General features: G+C 44.1%; 1 protein-coding gene across 3 annotated transcripts in view; it reads left to right on the forward strand.

Moving 5' to 3' along the window:
• The first annotated feature begins 785 nt into the window (after nucleotides 1-785).
• LOC111850071 (laminin subunit alpha-1-like) overlaps nucleotides 786-18287 on the forward strand; it is a 55596-nt gene continuing 38094 nt past the window's right edge. For 2 of the 3 annotated variants that reach the window (XM_023823541.2, XM_023823543.2), the window contains exons 1-10: nucleotides 786-1147; nucleotides 4707-4877; nucleotides 5467-5579; nucleotides 10095-10337; nucleotides 11079-11258; nucleotides 13705-13794; nucleotides 14568-14685; nucleotides 16518-16696; nucleotides 17548-17653; nucleotides 18122-18279. In XM_023823541.2, coding sequence (XP_023679309.1) covers nucleotides 1048-1147; nucleotides 4707-4877; nucleotides 5467-5579; nucleotides 10095-10337; nucleotides 11079-11258; nucleotides 13705-13794; nucleotides 14568-14685; nucleotides 16518-16696; nucleotides 17548-17653; nucleotides 18122-18279 — 1458 coding nt within the window. In that variant the 5' untranslated portion in view covers nucleotides 786-1047. Of the gene's footprint in view, nucleotides 1148-4706; nucleotides 4878-5466; nucleotides 5580-10094; nucleotides 10338-11078; nucleotides 11259-13704; nucleotides 13795-14567; nucleotides 14686-16517; nucleotides 16697-17547; nucleotides 17654-18089; nucleotides 18280-18287 lie in introns of those variants that run through there. The other variant, XM_023823544.2, reaches the window with a different exon arrangement.

An 18287-nucleotide genomic window follows, 5' to 3' on the forward strand; every position in this document is an offset into this window, starting at 1 on the left:
CCGTGTAAATTAAAGACACGCTTGCTACATGATCTGGAATCAACCCTGACAAACTTATTAGTAGCACACAAAATATCCTCCTGATACCCCACCCATTCATTTATGTCCATTGTAATGGACATTTTGTTTTTGCATCTATCTTTTCACTGATGTAAGGAAACGTATTTATTCCTGTTGTACACTAAAGAGGACATGCTGTGAAATTAAAAATAAAAAAAAAATTGAAAAAATCTAAATTGTAAGATGTATTATTTCCTCCAAAGACAAATAACCTAAAATTGAAAGACACTTTTTTCCTTGGGTCTCAGGAGGATATAGTAGGATTTCAGGTACAGAAGTAACGCATTTAATATAAAGAACCGTTACGTTCTGACCGTATTCTAAACTAGACATACTGCATACTCGAGTCTTGTAACTAACTCAGCACTTTTAATACTGTAAATCACCACACATAGTTTCTTAAAATATTTGTTTTATTGTTAATATTGATTGGTGCTCCCCAAAGTAATATACTGCGATACATTTTGAAATCGCTGAACAGAGGTGGAGATCAAGGCAGTTTTTAGCTATTGAAAAAAAATCTGTGGCTAAGTCAAGTTTACCTGGGCCTTGACTTTTTTTTAATTGAAAATAATTGGCATCGGGGATAAAATACTCGGGGCCCCGAGTGATCGGACCTAACGACGCCCATGGCGGGATTAATCCTTGCGTATTATGTTTCGGGAACCTTTTCCTTACGGTATAGGCTAATAAAGGTTTCACAGAGGTAGCATAGGTTAAGTAGTCTAAATGTGAATCGATCAGAGACTTGAAGGAAAAAATTAATATATATCAATTTACAAACAAGAATAACTATTTTTGTGCTTGCCAGCTGATGTAACACCAATAAACAGGCCCCCGACAGTCGAATCCTCCACCCGCAAGGGAGGGGTCCTAGCTGTTTGTAGACTTTACAACGGCACTTTAACTTAGAGCTGAGCTCACGTTAATGAAGCAACAGAAAACAAATTAGAAACGATAATAAGAAAAAAAACAAAGCGAATTACTATGTTCCCGTATAGTTCTCGTTGCGTATATGATCATATTCTTAAAGTTTACTTTGCAGTGCTGCTGTTTTGCGCATCCTCTGTGGAAAGTCAACAAAGAGGTGAGTTTTCTTATAACTATCATAAGTTTTGGTGTATTATTATGTATTGTGTACATAAAAAGTGGTATAATGTACCATGTCATGATGTGTAACGTTACATTATGACAGGAACTGACTGAAAAGCTCTAGACAAGCAATTTGCGTAGTAATCTATCCCCATTTAAATTATTGTTTCACATGGTTTTTTATTGTATTTGGTTGTTCGCATTTTATTTAATAATTTGATATATGCCATTATTTCTAAATGAAAAAAATGCATCAATCCCGGTCTTCAAAGTATTTAATGCTTCCGGAACATTGTTAAATTACTGAGCAAAACGTTATACCACGCAGATTTCGGAGACCTGGTGTTTTTATCAGTCACATAATTTCAGTGCGCAAATCGTTTTAAAGTCTATTTTTTTTATCTTGTTCAGTCCATTGAGCCGACTGCAACAGTGAGCCCGGACCTTTGTTTTCTTCTGTTACTTTGTATCCACTTACAGTAAGCTCGCGGTCTAATTAAGCAATTGTTTTAAGAGATGCATTTAATGGTTCAAGAGAAAAAACTCCTCCGGGACTTTTTTCCAGCACACGTTTGTGGTGACCTGCCAAGCGACGGTGCAAAATTAATATCAGGACCTGCTGTCTCCTGATAACAAGGAAAAGGAAATTAGCGAAGTAAACTTTACAACTTGCAATATGAAACATTGTTTAACGGTTATACTAGCAGACTGGGAACCGAACCCAGGATTGTTGTAAACTGGTTACTTTCAAATGGCACCTTTATTACTTGTGTATATAATAGGTGGCAGGCACAATTACACTATAAGAGATTTTTCACAATAAATTACATTCTTTCAAAACGTTGTTTTCTGTAGGTATCGCCGTTGTGCCGCACAGCGGCAGGCAATAAGCCTACACAATCTAATTACCGGGAGGCAATTTGGCATCTGAAGGGTCGCTGCTGTTTTGATCCCTGTCTGTTATGTCTAATCTTCTCTAAATTGGTAGCAGCAATTTCCCTTTTGAAATTTCGGTTCATAACATTACGGCGCCTGACACTACAGAACATCATGTTGTGTCTGTATCTGCATCCACAGTGCGAAATTGCAACGTGTAATCCAGGGGTTAACCTGCCTTGTGAGGCGGCCTTTCAGAGCTGCCACGGTCATAAACGGTACACGGCGCTACTCTGCACCATGACGCTCTCAGAAAACTGGACCCCTGGGGTCTGTTAAGCAAGAAACACGACAAAGGAACCGAAGGAGTTGAAAATTAGCTAGATGTTCTTCCCACAGTCACCTTTTCATTTAAAGCTGAAACCGTATAGTTACTTACGTAACTTTTATTCAGTAAAGTTAATGGACAAGTTCGTAAATTCTTTCGAAAGACCAGGCATGGTTAGCATTAATTAACACATTTTGCTTGTGATTTTCTTTAACTTATAATGTAAATAAGCAGAGGGTAGGCTATCTAACATGTTAATCCCGATGTTATGTTTAAAAGACTAACATGCCCAACAACATAAAGTTATATTTGTTTGTTTTTAATGTAGCTCTTGGTGTCAGAGCCAAAAAGCATGTCAAACAGATTCACACTAAATCCAGGAATCCATTTTAAAAGTAACATATGCTAATGAGGTTTCGGCGCAACAACCCACTAAATAATTCATTTTTTGTCTTTCCCAAATTAACCCAGACAACATACAGTAGTAGCCCCTTCATACTGTCAGATTTTTAATTTTTTTTTACTTCTGAACATGTAAAACCAGGCACTCATCTAAGTTTTCCAGCACAAGACAGGAGCAGACCATGGGGGTGTAATTGAAGGGAGCTCGGGGTGTCCCAGAAGGTGTCAAGGAAGTGGGCCATGTCCTCTTCCGTCCTTGTACACTTGATCTGCAGGTTATCCCCAACCAGCCACATTAGTAATAGCCGTGGGAATCCAGTTTCCCCATTACCTCTGCCTGCTGCTAATGGAAAGTTTAGCAGCTTAGACGATGGTTATATTCAATGCATCTCAAATATTTTTTCCATTCATCCATACTGTAACTGTATAAATAGCAGGACCCTGTCTGAGGCAGCACAGGACCAATGAAGGGGAAAACCCTGAATGGGACATCAGTCCATTACAGGGCACATACACGATCACACACTACAGGCCAGGTAGAGACACAAGATTGCATATCTGCATGTCCTTTGACTGAGCAGGAAACCCCAAAATGCAGAGGAAACTTGTAAAATGTGGGGAGCATAACCTTACACTGAGCCTGGGCTGGCGTTGGTATTTTTTCCCTTAAACCCTTGGATACCCAACCTGCTTAATAGGCACTAGGAGAAGGTCCATCCTGAGATGGCCATTTGGGACAGCAATCCTTGTTCCTTATCGATTTTGCTTCATCCAGTGGTCTGGTGACTAGAGAAGAGGAAGCTAGCAAACGAGACACCTACACTGGCTCACCGAACCAAAACAACCACCATGAAGGAACATGAAGAAGACCTCGTAAGCAATGCAACATTCAAGACTTTTCAATGCTCCACACTTCAATGCTACTGACACAGGTGCTCCTGTGGATATAGAGTTCAGTCTTTATGAACCCAACTAATGGTGTCAGACAGGAGCGCAGGGGACCAGTTAATATTAGAAGCTGAATTATGTGCAGTACCCCACAGCTGAATACGGTGGCAAACCGATGCCGTGTCCTTCAAAGTCAATTTTAAAGTCCTTCTTTTAACATCTGGCTCCTTTCCTCAAGACGTCCTCCTCACTCTGACCTCAATGCATTCGCAAGATCTCTGCCAGTAGGAATTAATGCCTTGTCACTTTTGCTGGCTTTTAAAAATGGATAGAAAGATCTTCATATGCTCTTACACAGTCCTTACTGTGGTGTTAAGCCTACCCAGTCTCTGCAGGTTTAGAAGAACTGAAGATTTTGAAGCTGTGATGGCTTTGGTTATTTGGCTTTTTCGTGGTTATTGCTTTTTATCTTTAAAATATGGGCCCCATCATTGTCCAATGACCCATTTCTCTGCATGAAGCAATTAGGGGCAGCTGGGTGTGTCTTCAGCTTCTGCTTTAACTCCTGGCCCTTCAAGTGGCTTCTCAAGCATGGCTCATCTGACAGTCAGTTAACATTGAGTTTCAGGCTAAAGAAATGTATGTGATGCCCCCCCCCCCTGTTCGGTGCTGAATGTCTCAGTGTGAAGAGTTCAACGATTCTTTTAGACTAGGAAATGCTTGTTTCTTTAATTAGTAGTGCCTTTCTCGAGTGGTTTGCTTTAAGATACGGAAGGGAGGACAGGAAGAAGACGAAGACTGTTTACTGTGGGGTTATGGCTTGGCCTCAGAGGAGGCTGTGTGAGATGTGGTTGGTTTAACCATCAGAGGTGTGATACTAATGTAGCAATGGAGCAGAGTAAGGAGGTGAACCAAAGATTCCCAGCCAGTGAATGAGAGACCCAGGTCAAGCACATCAGTTTTCTCGACCACAGAGAATGGACTTTTAGGGTATTACCAGGGGGGGGATTCCTTCAAGGATATTCGAGCCACCAGCTCACCTTCATTCATGTTCCCTTAGGGCTCTTCCCGTCCATCTTCAACCTCGCCAGCATCTCCCAGATATCCACCAATGCCACCTGCGGTGACCTGGTCCCTGAGACGTACTGCAAGCTAGTGGAGCATGTTCCAACACGACAGATCCTCGCCCGGCAGTGTGGGATCTGTGACCTACACAGCACCAACTCAGAAGGTACCAGCCCTGATGTAAACACCTTCGATTGCCAACTGAATTCTGATATGGTCTTAACTGATTCTTGCCAGTAGCAGGAAGCTTTAATACTGATATTATATATGTTACATAGTTCATTACATAAATTGTCTCCGATGAGAACTCCTGTTCTGTTGGATGTGTTTGGCTTGTTACCGCTCCCAGCCAATATACTTAACTCAGAATTACTTTCACAAGCACCCAGCTGTCTAAAACTGACTAAAAGCACCTTGTGCGTTAACTGAATTACAAGTCTGGAATGAAATGGTCTCCCCGATGGGCAAAAACTCTTCGAGCTGAAATTATAGCCACTCCGTATGGGGTTTTGTCCAAAGCAAATTACCTGCATTTTACATTTCAGAATTTATACATTGTCAGAAGTGTTGTTAGGCAACACCTGTCGACTAATTAAAACAGCAGGGCTCAGCCTGGGACTTTCACTCATAATCTTTTAGCTACAATCCTGTGTCGTTTTCTACTACATAATCCGCCGTCCTGATGATAAGCTATAAAGCAGTCAGACGATGTGCTTGGAATTATGCTCTGACCAATGTGTTGCTATGGGAGACAGAGAGGCATCCCATTACCAACGCCATCGACGGGACTAACGCTTGGTGGCAAAGTCCCAGTATCAAGAACGGCAATCAGTTCCACTGGGTGACCATCACTCTGGACTTGCGACAGGTAAGACACGGTGCAATATACACATACGAGTTACAGCAGATGGTTTAGCTACTCTCATACTGCTCACTGTTCAATGGCGCCATCTTGGGGTGGCATAGAGCCATCTTCAGTCAGCCTTCTTAGAGTGAAGTATGGCTCATTAATAGGCAGTCTAGTGGGTAGCACAGTGACCTCACACCCCCATGGAATTAGGTTTAGTTTCATCTCCTGGCTCTGTGCCAGTGGTCTTTGCAGGTTCTCCATGCGCCTGTGGATTTCTGGGAATTTGAGTTTCCTTCCACAGTCCCAAAGCATCATAGTTAGTTGAAATGGTATGAGTGTATGCCCTACAATGGTCAGGCATCCCATCCAGGGTGTCCTCTACCTCGTACCCTGTGCCTGCTGGGGTCAGCCCATGCTCACTGAGACCATGGATAAGAAAAGTAGTTATGGAAATTAGGAATAATACACCTTATCTTCTCATTCTCATTCCCATTCAAATTCAAATAAATTCTATACAATTTGGTATTGTGTTGTATTTCTTTAAAAAGCTTTACTGATGTCTACTTGTGATTCCTGTTACTTGTGAAAAGGAGAGCATAAGTTCTGCATTCGTGTGTAGATTTATATGATATCATTTTGAAATGGCTAGTTTAAAACAGTCTATTGTGCCGTCCTCCTTCCAGAGGTCGCTTGCGCTCATTAGGAAAAGGGGCTGTCTGTAATGCTGAACCTTCTCTGAGCTGAAGCCAGTGGCATCGACTTTGAATTCAGATCGAATTGCTTGTTAGAGGCGAGAGGGACACAGGACCCGCATTTCTTCATCTTGCCACCGAGACTATTAGCTGAACAGGAACGGCGAGCCGGTCGGATGGTCACGCGGACTCTAGCCCACTGAGGTGTTCAGGTTTAACACGACGATAAACAATGTGCTTTAGAACATCACAGATAAGCTTTGGCAGAAGTCGCAGTCTGAATCTGGAGGAGCCTCGAGTGAAGTTAGAGCAGGTCAGTGACGTGTCTCATCCAGAGGAAGTGCCAAAAACCCAGAAGTAGCTGCCAGGATGTGCTTCACAGGCGGTGAGATACAGGATTGTGAGCCTCAGGCGACAGGAGACTCATCCGGGAGGAAGGACGGCGCAGGGAGAGTGTATGACCTCCAGCTGCCACCAGTCTGAAGGTCTTCATCTAGCTCTTTCTGTCACCACTCATCCTCGGTGACTACGACGTGGCCCCCCTTCTGGGGGAAGCGGTGAAATGAACCAGGAAGAGATGGGAAGGAGTTAAACAGGGGCCTGATTAAATCAACCCCCCCCCCCCCAACCCAGTCTGCCACTGACAAATTAGAAACCCAGACGTGACCGTCGTTTCCGTGGTGATTTCGATGTCGCGGCTCTCATTTCGGAATCTGGCACGGATCAGCGGCTCGGCCGCTTGAGATGAGAGGATGGCTTCGCGTGCCGGATCCGACGGGAGAAGGTGGGTGACCTTTTCGGGAGAACTTGGCGTTAATGACCGCGGACGTGGAGGCAGGGTGGGCCGTAGCTGCCAGGAGCTCCTCTGCTGGGGAGAGACACACTACCACTCTGAGTGACTCCTCCAAATGACTGTTCAGGCTGTTCCCAGTGGGGAGGTGCGAGACCCCGAAGAGTCGCTGAGGAGTCATGCATCATAGGACACCAGCCCCTGATCCACTGGATGGAGTGACTTAAAATTCCATGTGACAAGTACCTCTCTACATTGCTAGCCGAGCACGGCATGACTCAAAGCACTTACAAAGCCAACCAGAATGATCTGTAAAGCAAAAGAGAGCAGAGTTCTAGAATGACCTCGCACTTTCACTGATATGGGTTTGATTCCCACCCACCAAAATTTGAGGAATGTGCATGTTCCCCCCCATCCAAAAACATGGCTTGCTATCCCAGTCCCAGCCTTGAACCCTTTACTATCAAGGATAGGTTCCAGGTGATGCTGTACTAGATATGTGGTTATGTAAAATGTAAAATGCTTTGAAAATAGATGGACATGTCTGTATTCCTTTTTGGTTTAGTTAACCCCTAATGTATAATGCGGAAATATTACCCTTTGCATCACCTACACCTATATGACATCAAGGAAAAATCCTTCTGATTTTCTTCAGAATAAGAATCAGATTCATTGGCCAAGTGTGTTAAGGTAACACTTTTCTTAGCAAGTCCTGTTTCTGAGATGCTGAGTATCTCAGTTAATAAGATGTTTATTATCTGGCTGCAGGCCAAAGCCTTCCCAGTAACCAGTGTCCGTAAATCCAACCTTTATCCAGGAAAAGTCTCATTTAACGGCTGAATTACATTTATGGAAAAAAAATGCTTATTGATGCTTTTTGTACAGAATGATATACAGTACTGTGTGCGAGTCTTAGGCAGTCAAAGAAAACAATGTTTAAATGATCTTCATGCTGGTGTAAAACTATGACATGTCTGTAAAACAACATCAGTTTAGCCGTTTTAAAACAACTCCAAAAGTCACCCTTGGATTTGCAGCAACCATCCAACACATCCACCTATTTCTTAGCTTGACTGCTAGCACACCTCGTGCGGCTAATCAATGCCTCACTGACTTTTTTAACGAATTAAATTAATTACTGACGTGAGCTGGTGGTGAAATTTAATGAATACCTGGAATGTCTGTGTTGCCCGTGAGGAGAGGTTTGGGAGCTGAAGCGATGTTCATCTAGCCATCCAATAATATATTAGTAAATTTTAGGAGAACAGGTTAAATTTTTGTTCGTTTTTATTGTGTTATTCTTAATTTGTATCTGTTCTAATGCTAAACTGTGTTTTTGTTCTGAGCAAATTTACATTTACTACCCAGATAAATAGCTTTAAACATTTCCGTTGTCTTCCTAAAACTTTTACATCACACTGTATATACAGATATTTTGTCACTGCCTTTGGATTAAACACGGTTTGCATAGTTTGCATGGAATAAAACGTGATTCGTTTATGTTCATTGATACAGGTTGTGCACTTGGATGTCCTAATTCCCAGTTAAGTTCGACCTGAATGGAAATAATTCTTTTGACATCAATCAAACGGAAATCAGGCTTGTGTGGGATCTGCAAAGACATCCTACTGAAAGCACATGCAGATATATATTAGATAGGTGTCATATAAATAATTAAAATATTACAGAATATTGGCCATCTCCTCAAGTGTTGGACACCAGAGCTTGCTGCAGCCTCACATGGGGGGGGGGGGGGGGGGGTGGGCGTGTGGGAGGGCAGCAGGGAGTCCCAACCACCCCCTGATGAATTCTGCCTTGAGCTTGCTCCTGCTGACCCTTCCCAGAGGCGTGGGAAGAGGTATCTCTTAGACTTGCTGGAATCTGTATTTCTCATTTGGGGTCTTTGGGGCAAAGCAAGCATGCAATGAGGCTCTGTACTGCAGTGAGCCCTGGTGTGAAGGGATTCCCTGTACGACTCCGTGTGGATGAGTTATTTAGCACTCAAGATGCTCCCCTCTATTTTCATAGCATTCTTGCTGGAATTCTTGCCTTTCGTTTCACAAAATCATTGCGTATGTTGCAATGAAAATGGAGGGTAACTTTTGCAGCATTTACCCATTGGCAAAGCCTGCACGGCACGTTGATCTGAACAGAACTTTGCGCAGACGTACCACCCTTTGAGATTATGGTTAGAAATACACAGGTTCCCAGCACGAAATTCTTATCTCTACAGTGTTTTTTGCTTGTTTGTTTTGTTTTGGTGCCAGTGCTGCTAGCCAAAGCTTCCAGTGGTTGACCAGAAACAAGTATGAGATATTAGTGGGGAAATAAAACCTCACATCATTTAATATCCCTCCAATAATCTAGTATGTGAAATACAAGAACACAGAAGAGCACATAATAGTGTCAAGCAAGCCATCATTTTTAGCGATTGATTAGACCAGGGATCCCTGGACAGTGGAAGTCTGGGCAGTTTCTCTGCATAATGTGTCTAATGACCACCTTCCCGTTTCAGCTTTTTGCAAAGAACGCAGCCTGTTAGCAGCTTAAAGGAAGCTGCAGCTCTTACTGATGAGGACTGTCACCACTCCTCATAAATTAGACTGTGGAACTCTTGTATTCTGTAAAAATTAGGTCAGTCACTGTCTCCATTACTTCAACGTTAATTGTCGCAGAGAATTTCTTTCTATTTCAAGGTTAGAGGGCATTTTCCCGGTCATGGAAGAAGCGTGCGGCAGATATGTTTGACTTTCTCAGCGGTTTGTGCATTTGTGGGCAGTGGAAATGGGTGAATAATATATCTTTCAAACAATATCATTCAACCTTAGCTGTCCCTGATGTGCTGCACAGCACATTCTGAAAGAATATCACAAAACAAGTAATTCAAACATTTGTATCATTTGTATTTGTAATTTTTTCATTCTGAAAACCTTGCATTTATGTGAATGTGTGTAGAATTAGACATGATCACCTGACCAAACACCAGGCAACAAAATGGAGATTTAGTGGAAAACCTTTTATGATTGTGTCTTGACTCCTGTATTTGTCCAGGTCTTTCAAGTGGCCTATGTTATTGTCAAGGCCGCTAACTCACCGCGACCTGGAAACTGGATCCTGGAGCGATCTCTGGATGACATTGAGTATCATCCCTGGCAATACTACGCCATAAGTGATGCAGAGTGTCTGACTCGCTACAACATCACCCCTAACACTGGGCCTCCTGCCTACCAGCAGGATGACGAAGTCTCCTGCACCTCTGAATACTCGCGGCTCGTCCCCCTGGAGCACGGAGAGGTATGTTTGGGCCGGCACCGTGGCTCATTTTCCCAAACATCCTTGCTTGAACGTTGGTTGTCTTGAGTCTTGGGAGACTTTACTGTAATACACCCTCAAGATGCATTGGTGGGCCAGCCAAGCTGACATACATGGAGCCGTTTTGCACTTGAACTTGCACTTGTCTCCCAAAAGCCCTAAAATACTCTCCATGTCTGACAATGATACAAAAACACTCGAAGCTAACAAATAAGTTGCAGGACATCCATGCTACCTCAATCCTTTATAAAAAACCTGGTGAAACTCTGTTTCCAGGTTAGTGTCTAGGGATGCATATTACTGGTACACAAGTACGCATTCACCTTTAACAGCGCAAACGCATACATATTTTATGTGCAATTGTGCTGCTATGACGAGAACTGACAAGGCATTTTAACCTTTATGATGTACGAATTAGCGTATATAAAGGTTAAAATGCACGGTAATTTTTTGCTCTGTTACAACAATCGATCTCTGTACGTATCGCTTTTAAGGTGAAATGCGTACTTGTGTATCAGTTATGCGCATCCCTGACCGTATCTTTTGCTAAGTGGACCAGACTTTTGGCATCTAGTCATGGACACCCCTTGGGAAACAACTGAATGTTATGTCAGTCCTTTAAATTTTAAGATTCTCCCCATTTTATAAAAACTGCATAATCCTTTGAAAGTAAGGGAGCCGTGTTTCTTTACCTGTGCTCCTTGCATTTGGCTTATCCATCAGATTCACACCTCCCTGATCAATGGGAGACCCAGTGCAGACAACCCCACCCCCGAGCTCCTCAAGTTCACCACCGCCCGCTACATTCGCCTGCGGCTGCAGAGAATCCGTACCCTCAACGCTGACCTCATGACCATCGCCCACCAGGACCCCAGTGAGGTGGATCCCATCGTCACACGGCGGGTGGGTGCGGCCGAATTGCAACCACCAATCATGCTTGGGGAGTATATAGTCCGCGTCTTTCAGGCTACAGCAATTGTTTCTCATTATATTTTTTGTGTCTGATGTTATGCTTTTTCAAGCAACTAATTAATTAGGCTTGTTAAGATGGTTGTTAATTAAATCCTCACCATTAATTGTCAGGGTATAAGAGCATGTTTTTTTACAGGTTTAAAGCAATTTTTATTTTTTGTTACAAATATGTTGAAATACGTGAGTAGGTGAATTGATGTCTCTCAATTGCCCTTTGCCTGTGGTTGTGTGTGTGTGTGTCTGTGTGTGTGTGTGTGTGTGTGCGAGCGGGTTTACCTATCCTTATGGGGACACAATGTCCCCATAACGTGATAAATATCTGTTTTTTTCTCCTATGGGGACCGGTTTCCTGGTCCCCATAAGGGAAAACTCTATTTTATAAAAATCGGTGACTGTTATGAAAAAACTAAAAATGCAAAAACTCTTGTATTTTGTTAGGTTACTTATGGTTATGGTTAGGGCAGGGTAGGGGTTAAGGTTGTCATAGTTAGCGTTAGCATTTTTCCCATTGAAATGAATGAGCGGTCCCCATAAGGATATGTTTACCCTACATATGCATGTGTGTGTGTGTGTGTGTGTGTGTGTGTGCCCTGCTAAAGACTGGCATCTGGATAGGCTGCAGGCTCCTGGCGACTAAAGACTGGTTATAGAAAAAGTACAGGGACTGATTAACTTCTCTGGGGGCTCTAGGCTGACATGGGTAGGGGGGGCCTTCAGCAGGCCATAAGAGAAATGAGGGGGAATTAATAACGATGGAGCATCAATAATTTACTAATCAAAGCGTGGAGTGTCAACAGTAAAACTCCGATCGGGGGGGGGGCCGGAGTGTCAGCTGTAAAACTCCGATCGGGGGGGGGGGGGGCGGAGTGTCAGCTGTAAAACTCCGATCGGGGGGGGGGGGGGCGGAGTGTCAGCGGTAAAACTCCGATCAGGGTGGGGGCCGGAGTGTCAGCGGTAAAACTCCGATCAGGGTGGGGGCCGGAGTGTCAGCGGTAAAATTTGCCAGTAGGGGGATGGGTTTCACACTGGCAGATCAATTGGCCAAATCTAGGATATATTGTATTGTTGTATATTATGCTTTAGCAATAATTGTTGCTTTAAAAAAAAGGGGGACAGGGGGCCCCTAGACTAGAGTGCGAGGCCCATAGTAGTTACCCCCCCCAAGTTCTGCCCCTGAAAAAGTACATTAAGTGACTTCTTTCAGTAAATTTATTGACTACTTTAAGTGGCTTGTTCTTCCTGTAGGTATATCCTGAAACGTTTATGCTTTAGCTGTGATATTAAATTAACAAAATGTGTATTTGGCTTCAATTTCAAATAATATATATTTTTATGGCATAATACTCCTAAATTTAAAGCTGGTATTATGAAAATCCTTTGGGGTGTTAACACTCTAGAATCATTGCAAAGTTGAATCATAGCATAAAGAGAATTGTTCTGTCTAGATTTAATGTGACAGCTGCTGTCATTGAAAGAATTCATTTCACATCTCAGTTTAAATGTGTATGAATTAAAAGCTTCGAATGGCTTCTTATTTATAAATGTGGAAATATAAGGAAATAACAATGATTTATGATGCATCTCAAGTCGAAGAGAAAGGATATTTATCAGAATATTCCATTCACAGGCATTCACCCAACACGTAGACATATTTTCACAGTCTCTCTCTTGGGAAGACTGCCATATGTTGAAAGTGCCTTTGCAACACACGCTGTAATCTGCATGTTTACAGTCATGACCGGCGGTGATTTGTGGCCGTCGCTGAACACACGGAAGTCCGCCGTAAATTTCAGCTCTTCGCGTCTGAAGACGACCAATTAGCGTCGGCAGCGAGATGAATCATAATGATGCATCACCCGCAGGCGTTGGGTGGCTTGCGTCGACGTGCAGCTGTAATTTGCCTGTCAGCTTAAAGTCTTCCTGAAACCAGAGTTTGGGCTTTGACTGTAATACAGTACCAGTCAAAACTCTGGACACACCAAGCCACCTATAACGGACATATGTCATTTTACAGTTTTGATGTCTTTATTGTCCCACTGGGAGGAGGCCCCAGGGAAGACCCAGGACACGCTGGAGAGAATATGTCTCCCGGCTGGCCTGGGAATGCCTCGGGATTCCCCCAGAGGAGCTGGAGGAAGTGGCCAGGGAGAGGGAAGTCTGGGTTTCCCTGATTAGACTGCTGCCCCCACGACCCGACCCGGAAAAGCTGTAGATGATGGATGGATGGATGGATGGATGGATGTCTTTATTGTAAAATGTAGAAAATAGTACAAATCAACGTATAAATCTATAAGTAGGTTCTGTCCAGACTATTGACTGGTGCTGCATAAGGGGACCCGTGTCACTAACAATGTCCCCCTGTGTCTCTCCTCCACAGTACTACTACTCCATCAAGGACATATCAGTGGGTGGTATGTGTATCTGCTACGGCCATGCCCGCACCTGCCCCTGGGACCCCGTCACCAAGGTACCCCCCACACCACCTTCTCCCAAAAGCTCTCAAACATATAATACTGTAGCAAAATAACCTGTAACCCTAATCAGGATTGGATGCATGGATGGATGGATGGATGGATGGATGGAAGGCGGCAGGATCACCATTAATCTAAGCAGCCTCCATTTTAAATGACATTTCATGCCATCTTTAAATTGAAAACATTTATTTCATTTTTGTATCACATCACCAGAAGGTCAACCTACATCACGATTCTTTTTCCTCCCAAAGAGACGATCTGCTGATTTACCAGATCTGTGAGACAAGTCGAGTTGTTAAAGAACGCGCCAGCGAGTATCCGCTATCGGCAGTTATTGCCCCCCGTAGCAGGAAGGGAACAACTTAATCTTTCCTGCTTCCGATTGTCTGGCATGTGCTTTGACAGCAGCTGAGGACCATCAACGTTTGCAGAAAATGCAATTTCAAAATCAGCATGTCTTGCAAAACCGCAGCTCAGGACGCTTCTGTCCTCCCATAATCTGAGACAGTAAAAAAAAAAAAAAAAAAAAAACGACCCCCAGCTGCATCCTGCACGGTTCAGGCAGCTCGTTGTTCTTTTTATTGCCTCTATTTATTTTATTCGTGATTGATGAGAAACTGGGGAACAAGGCAGGAAGAGGGCAGAGCCCGGCTGTCGCGGCAAGGGACGTCAGCTGGACGCTCGTGAACGTCACACGCAGAGGAACGGGTCAGGGGAGATGGAGACGCCGGCACGGCTGTCGTGACTTTGGTGTGCTGCCATGCAGATGCTCCGGTGCGAGTGTGAGCACAACACGTGCGGGGAAAACTGCAAGGAGTGCTGCCCGGGACACCACCAGAAGCCGTGGAGGCCGGGAACAGCACTGAGCGGCAACATGTGTGAAAGTAAGCGGAGGCGAGCGCCGCCGGAACCCAGGCCGCGTCACACACTGCCATATATATATATATATATACACACACACACACACACACACATACATTATATTGCCCAAAGTATTGGGACACCTGCCTTTACACACACATGAGCTTTAATATGCAGTTGGCAATAACAGCTGCCACTCTTCTGGGAAGGCGGTCCACAAGCTTTAGGAGTGTGTCTATGGGAATTTTTGACCATTCTTCCAGGAGAGCATTTGTGAGGTCAGGCACTGATGTTGGACGAGAAGGCCTGGCTCGCAGACTCCGCTCTAATTCATCCCAAAGGTGTTCTGTCAGGTTGAGGTCAGGGCTCTGTGCTGGATAGTCAAGTTCCTCCACACCAGACTCGCTCATCCATGTCCTTATGGACCTTGCTTTGTGCACTGGTGCGCAGTCATGTTGGAACAGGAAGGGGCCATCCCCAAACTGTTCCCACAAAGTTGGGAGCGTGAAATTGTCCAAAATGGCTTTGAAATCTGCAACATTAAGAGTTCCTTTCACTGGAACTAAGGGGCCAAACCCAAACCCTGAAAAAAGCCCTACACCATAATCCCATGATTTGGGTGATTGGGGTGTCCCAATACTATTCTGCTACTTTGTGGCTCAGTTTCTGTTATTCCTAAATGCTTACATTTTGCAATAATACCTCTTAATACCAGATGACTGTGGAATATCTAACAGGGAAGAAATTTCACAAACTGACTTATTGCAAAGGTGGCATCCTATGATAGCACCATGCTTGAATTCACTGAGCTCTTCAGAACAACCCATTCTTTTAGAAATGTTTGTAAACCTGACTTCATGGGAGAGGTCTGCAATGGGGCGGGACACCCGCGGGACTCACGGGACGTGGTGCAAAAGCATGCGACGCGGGTCTACATTTGAGTGTTTCTTGCGGGAGCGGGCGGGAGCAGGACAGAAACTTGAAAAATCAGTCCCGCGCAGACCTCTATGTGGGACGCCGGCAGAATGGAAGCGCAATGAGCGCACTGACTGAGGTTGGAATAAACGCAGAGCCACGCCACAAATTTCAATGTTTCCCTATATTCCTCTCATTTTGACTGTGAAATGTTTCTATTGAGACTGTTTAGATATTTTTAATTCAGGTCTGTAGCCTAGTTAGAAACGTTGTTGGCTGTATTTTTTTGTGGAAAACTGGTTAGCCAAATGTACCCTTATATAAAAGACATCTTTAATTCGCAGCCGGAGTCGTGCCCACATAATATAGCCTACGTTTCATAAATTCCTGTATGTCAGTTAGACAACAAATAAATTTGGTACCTTATTTAATTTTTATAAGCCAAGATATTATAGCATTTAAAATTTTTGGCCCACCCTATACTCCACCAGCCTTGCTTGCGGGATTCAGCAGGCGGGAGCGGGACAAACCATAACAGATGTGGGCAGGAGCGGGTCGAAATATCACACATTTCTGCAGGAGCGGGACAGAAAATCAGTCCCGTGCAGACCTCTACTGCATGGCTAGGTGCTTGATTTTATACACTTGTGGCAGTGGGTCTGAATTAAACGCCTAAATTCAATAATTAAGAGGTGTGTCCCAATACCTTTATACATATAGTGTATAAATGTAAATGTAGATGTAGGTAGGACCCTTGATCTGATCTGACTCTTTAAATTGAAACGCCAAGCCTGGCATCGACCTGGTTATTTTCTCGTGGCATGGCGCATACACCCTGTGGGCATGGCGCATACACCCTGTGGGCATGGCGCATACACCCTGTGGGCATCTGTCGACTCGCTCCTCCGCTGTACAAACTCACTGCCGTCTGCATCCGTAGGGTGCAACTGCCACAACAAATCGGACGACTGCTTCCACAGCCGGACAGTAGCTGAACTCGAGCTGAGCCTCAACTCATACGGTCAGCGCTCTGGCGGGGGCGTCTGCATCAGCTGCACTCAGAACACCGCCGGTGTCAACTGCGAGAGCTGCGCAGATGGCTTCTTCAGACGCAAGGAGGTACAGTAGGAGCTCTGTTGGCTGCGGCCGGGGGCTTGGGACCCGAAATCTTCAATGCTGCATTCTGTACCTGGAAGCGATTCATTTTTTAATTATAATGCAATTATGAGATGTTATTTAAAGAAGCGTCAGCTGACTTATTAAAGGTGTCACACTGCACTTATTTTTCTTGATTTCTGGTTCATTTAGAACCATTTGACTTATGTGTAATTAAAGTAAAATTTTACAGTGAACAGCTAGCTAGGGTGGACTAAGCTTTCTAAATTTCCTTTGGAATTAATAAAAGTATCTGTCTATCTATAAAATGTCATTTTCAGAGTACATTAGTCCCTCCAAATTCACAGGTGATACGTTCCAAGACCTACCACAGATAGTCGAAACCATGGATATAACAGCGAACCATGTGCAATTAACCACAGAAAGACATTACTAACATTAAATACAGTAATAATAAAGTCCATTGTACATTATTATACAGTTACTACACAGTACTGTACTCTCAAATAAAATGGCTCCTGATGTTTTAGTGTAATTATCAAGAGATGATAAAGTATTAAAAAAATATCATGTATCAAGAGATGACAGAGCAATGAAAATCATACTTTTTATGCTCTTCAAAGGACGATGGAACAATCAAAAAACATTTTACAGTGACAGTTTTTTGACTGCAGTAAACTGCAGATAACAGAAACCAGGGTAATGAAATTGCAGATAGAGGGGGACTGTTGTATATTGCTGTGTCATAAGCATGATAAAAATCAGGGAGGAACAGACAAGTGTGAACCGTCTTGGCTGAACGGAAACCCAGCGTAACCGCAGCTGACTCTTTTCGCCCTTTCCCAATACTCGAGGTGTCCCCATACGATGACCACCCGTGCGTGCAGTGTGAGTGCAGCTCCATCGGATCCCTGAGTCAGGTCTGCGTTAAGGACATGGAGCACGCCAGGCCGGACGAAGGTGCTCAGGACTCCTTTTCCCGCTCCTCCTCTTGTTTCGGCATCATCGCTGTGCTCTAGGAGTAAACTAGCAGTTTTCTCCTCTTAATCAGGAAAGAAACTGTAATTACTGCTACCAGGGGGGCACAGTTTGAAATTTTGGGTCCCCTGGTACATTTTGCCAAGGGGGGGGGGGGGATTTTGTCAATTGGGCCCCCAAACACATATTTTTGGGGCCCCTATGAAGTTCTGGGCCCCCAAATGTGCCAGAGTATCCATACCCCTCCGACCCCTCTGACTGCTGCCGATATAAATATCTCTGAGGTAGCGGTATGTTAGGAACAAAGCATAAAAAAACAGCCAGATACGATGCTGTTATATGAGTTTGTTCTAGGTCTTTGGAGGCATTGAAGTTACCGGGCATCATTGAATGCAACGATATTTTGCATTTCCACCAGGGGTTGATGGTGGGTAAAACTGTGTCGCTCAGGTGTGCTGCCTGGACAGTGCCCCTGCAAAATGGGCTTTGCCAGCTGGCGCTGTGATCACTGCGCCGCCGGTTACCGGGACTTCCCCTCATGCACGCCCTGCAGCTGCAAGCTGGACGGCAGCCTCGGCGTCGACCCCTGTGCACAGTGCGCATGCAAGGTACAGCA

The sequence above is a fragment of the Paramormyrops kingsleyae genome, chromosome 1 (assembly GCF_048594095.1).
Source record: "Paramormyrops kingsleyae isolate MSU_618 chromosome 1, PKINGS_0.4, whole genome shotgun sequence".
Taxonomy (NCBI): domain Eukaryota; kingdom Metazoa; phylum Chordata; class Actinopteri; order Osteoglossiformes; family Mormyridae; genus Paramormyrops; species Paramormyrops kingsleyae.